Here is a 3396-nt window from a genome sequence, read left to right as displayed (position 1 = left end):
CACTACAGGAGTAGTAGAACTTGGAGTTAGAATGACATCTGTGACAGAGGTGGACAAAGTTGAAGATATTAAGGTGGATGATGAGGTAACATGCACTGTTCTTTGTTCCTTACTTTCATGTGCACCTGAAGTAGCATCCACAGTATCTGAACCATGTGACTGCACAGTTGATGATGCAACAGATGCTTGTAGGTCTTTGGACGAGTCCTTAGATATTACCAACATGTCTCCTGAGTTGTATGTGTCACTGGTAGATAATGAATGTAATAAGGAAGAAGGAAATAGAGAAGATACTGTTGGTGTTGAGGTACTACTGGTGTTGCTACTCGCTGATGCTGCATTATTTGTCACCGAGGTCCAAGATGACGATGAAGGCATTGTCAGAGAAAATGAAAAAGATGGGGACTGAGATGGCATATGATAATTTGAAAGTGAAATAGTTGTTGAAGGAGCTGTAAATAAATTAGGTAGGGAGATCACAGCTGGGGATACTGGATCACTTAATGAAGTTTTAGTAAATGTCACTGAACTCGTGGCCATGTTGGACACTGTCAAACTAGATGTAGAGGTTACTGGTATACTGATATTGGAATATGAAACTGATGGGGAGGAGAGGAGTGTAGCTGAATGGTGCTCTGTTGTGAGCGGAGGGAGAGGGGGCAGTGGAAGGGGAGGAAGTGGCAGAGACAAGGAATGAGAAGAAGAAGGAAGAACAGAGGGGTTTCTGAGGAAAATGTTTGGAGGAGGAAGGGCAGCTGCTGGCGGTAATGGCAACTGACATACGGTAGGAGCAGAAGAAGCCTTTGGAAGGTGTTCACGTGAAGGTAAAGGTGTTTTGGATAGGTAGTATTCGCCAGATGTGCTAGGAAGCACTAGTGGAGTAGAGACTCTGGTATGATCTGTGGTTTCAGCAGACACAGTCACTGGAGTCTTCTGAGCTACTGACTCAACATCTGAGGACTGAACAGTTGGAGCTGAAGACGAAACAGATGCTTTACCAAAATCTTTTACTAAAGACTGTTCTTTCAGAGGCCTGGATGACAAGCATAAAGCTGTGATACTATAGGAGTTACTAGTAACAGAACTTTCTGCTGATGTGCAAGAACTAGTTGGCACTGAGCACTCTTCATCTTCAGCTCCAACATCTTGCTGATTTTCTAAAGTTACTGAGCTTGGTTCATTTCCCTTAGCAGTTATTGCTTGATTTTCCTCACAGATCTTATTATTTTCAGCATCTCCTGTACTAACTTCAACAGTTTCATCCTGCGCCTCTGGACCTTTGCCCTGCTCAACCAATGGGTTGGTGCCACTGACAGGCGAGGATGGAGGAGAAAACTCACATGCGCGTGGATCACTCTCATCAATTGAGCGTAACATCTCTACCAGGCGGTCATCTGTGGGATTGCTAGGCTCTATCCCTGAGGTTCTTATATTTTCTGTCATGACACAAGGCATATCAACGGGAATATCCATGATGTTCCCCAAGGCATCCTCTCCCACACAGTCCATGATACCAGCTGAATGAACAAGACCTGTTAAGGTGGTCGTTGAAATCTCCTGCAAGTCTTCACCATCTTCACTGGCAAGCTCTACCTGGTTTACAGTTACGGTCTTTGTATTAAGACTAGATGACTGTAAAGACTGAATGTCTGCAGGAACCTTTGATATGGTTGGCAAATCTGCAGAAAACTCCCCTTTACTACGCTTAGCTGCCTTGCCATTGTTCCTCTCTAAAGAAAGAGGACGTTTCACTTTGGCAGATGCCTTGGAGGGGGTGTGAGGATCTCTCTTGACAGGTGAAACTTGTCCTTGATTTTTGGGAAGTGATGCTATAATGCCACCTGAAACATCCTTTGTCTGTGAGGATGCAATGGGCTTGCAAGAGCAAGGTTTGGGTGCAATTGGTTTTAATTTAGTAGCATGTGGCAGGGAAGAAATCATGGGTTGTGGAGGAAGGAGGAGAACTGGAGGTGAATTGACTACCTTCACAAGATTCCCTGTCTGCAGGATTGAGGGGGGAACACCTGTAGACATGATAGGGACCCCTGAGAGAGAAGGGGTCACATAAGTGAGCTGGGAATTATCAGCTATTGGAGGGACAAGCTGGAATGTACCCGGAGCAGAATTCCCACACTGCAGCAGGACAACTTTCTGACCCTTGTTTTGTACTTTCTCTCCCCCATGAACCTGAATAGTGACCATCTGCGTTGGGTTTCCATAAAAATTTGATGCTGACACGGGAACGGACTGTGTAGCTGGAATTGACTGGGGCTGAATTTCAGGATGGACTGTAACATGTTGCATGTCCTGTACAACCAAGCAGGTTTCAGAAGATGCTAAGGACAGCTCCTTTGCTGTACCCATTGTCTTATCTGATCCCTCACCATCCAGCTTCCTGTTTGATAATTTACTGGACCCATTATTGCTGGCTTCCTCTGTTTGTGTTCCTTCCTCCTCTATAATGCTCACAGTTATTGTCCCATTCTTACTGACTTCTTCAACAAGTATCTTTTCCTTTGTCTTTTCACACTTCAAGTCACTTGCACAGTTCTGAGGCAACACAGATATATGTTCATTTTCACTTTCAATAGACAGACTGGTCAGCTGCGCACTTACAAAATTATGTGACAAGGCACTTACAGGCCCTGCATTCTCTGACTGAGATGCAATTCTGGGACTTTCACTCTCACTCTCCTGCTGAGGCACAAGTGCTTGGGCTGTTCCCTCATCACTGACAGCAGGGACTGACACACCCACATCTTCATCTTGGTAGTCGGAGGAATCCCTTGCTGGAAGACTGGCCTCGGATGCATTTTCTGGAGAATTTTCAACTGGCGGCTGCTTCCCTTCCTGCTTGTTCCCGCTGTCCTCTGGAGAATCGCTGACATCTGTATTCTCTTGTGTCTCTGTACCTTGCTCTGTAAAAACTGGCTGTTGTGTCCTGATACTACTTACAGTTGCTAGCTTTTCGGTTGGATCTCTAGGTTGTAAATCAACGGAATTTACGGCATCATCTTCTTCCAGTGAGTCATCAATACACTCCGAAGACAAGTCACCCAGCAAGACGGGTATGCGGGTCCCACAGGTCACTTTCTTGCATGAAGCATTTGAGCAGTTACTCTGAACACAGGTACCTGCAGATATTTGGCAATTATTACCCCTCATATTTCCTATTTAACTCTTATCATCAGCAAAAATCTTGTATTTGAGAATAAAATAAATAAAATGAAGAATCACATATCAAACACTCGACAGACTGATAGACAGATGCACCAGGTGGCTGGATAGTGCAAAGTTTACTGCATGGTTTCGACATTAGTAGCAGAAAAAAAACTGTAACAATGATTTAACATAAATCTATAAAACAACCCAAAGACAAACACACACGAACGTGCG

The 3396-nt window shown here is 44.5% G+C and overlaps 1 protein-coding gene across 1 annotated transcript in view; it reads right to left on the bottom strand.

Annotated features, from left to right (window-relative positions):
- The window catches only part of LOC119590843, a gene marked incomplete at its 5' end in the record, with an annotated part of 11033 nt that overhangs the window by 6356 nt on the left and 1281 nt on the right, over positions 1 to 3396 (bottom strand). The window contains 1 exon segment of the mRNA XM_037939600.1: positions 1 to 3134. Within this exon segment, the coding sequence (XP_037795528.1) occupies positions 1 to 3134 (3134 nt within the window).

The sequence above is a fragment of the Penaeus monodon genome, chromosome 27 (genome assembly GCF_015228065.2).
Source record: "Penaeus monodon isolate SGIC_2016 chromosome 27, NSTDA_Pmon_1, whole genome shotgun sequence".
Classification (NCBI taxonomy): Eukaryota; Metazoa; Arthropoda; class Malacostraca; order Decapoda; family Penaeidae; genus Penaeus; species Penaeus monodon.
The sequence above is the reverse complement of the archived record's forward strand: the minus strand, read 5'-3'. Positions and strand labels throughout refer to the sequence as shown.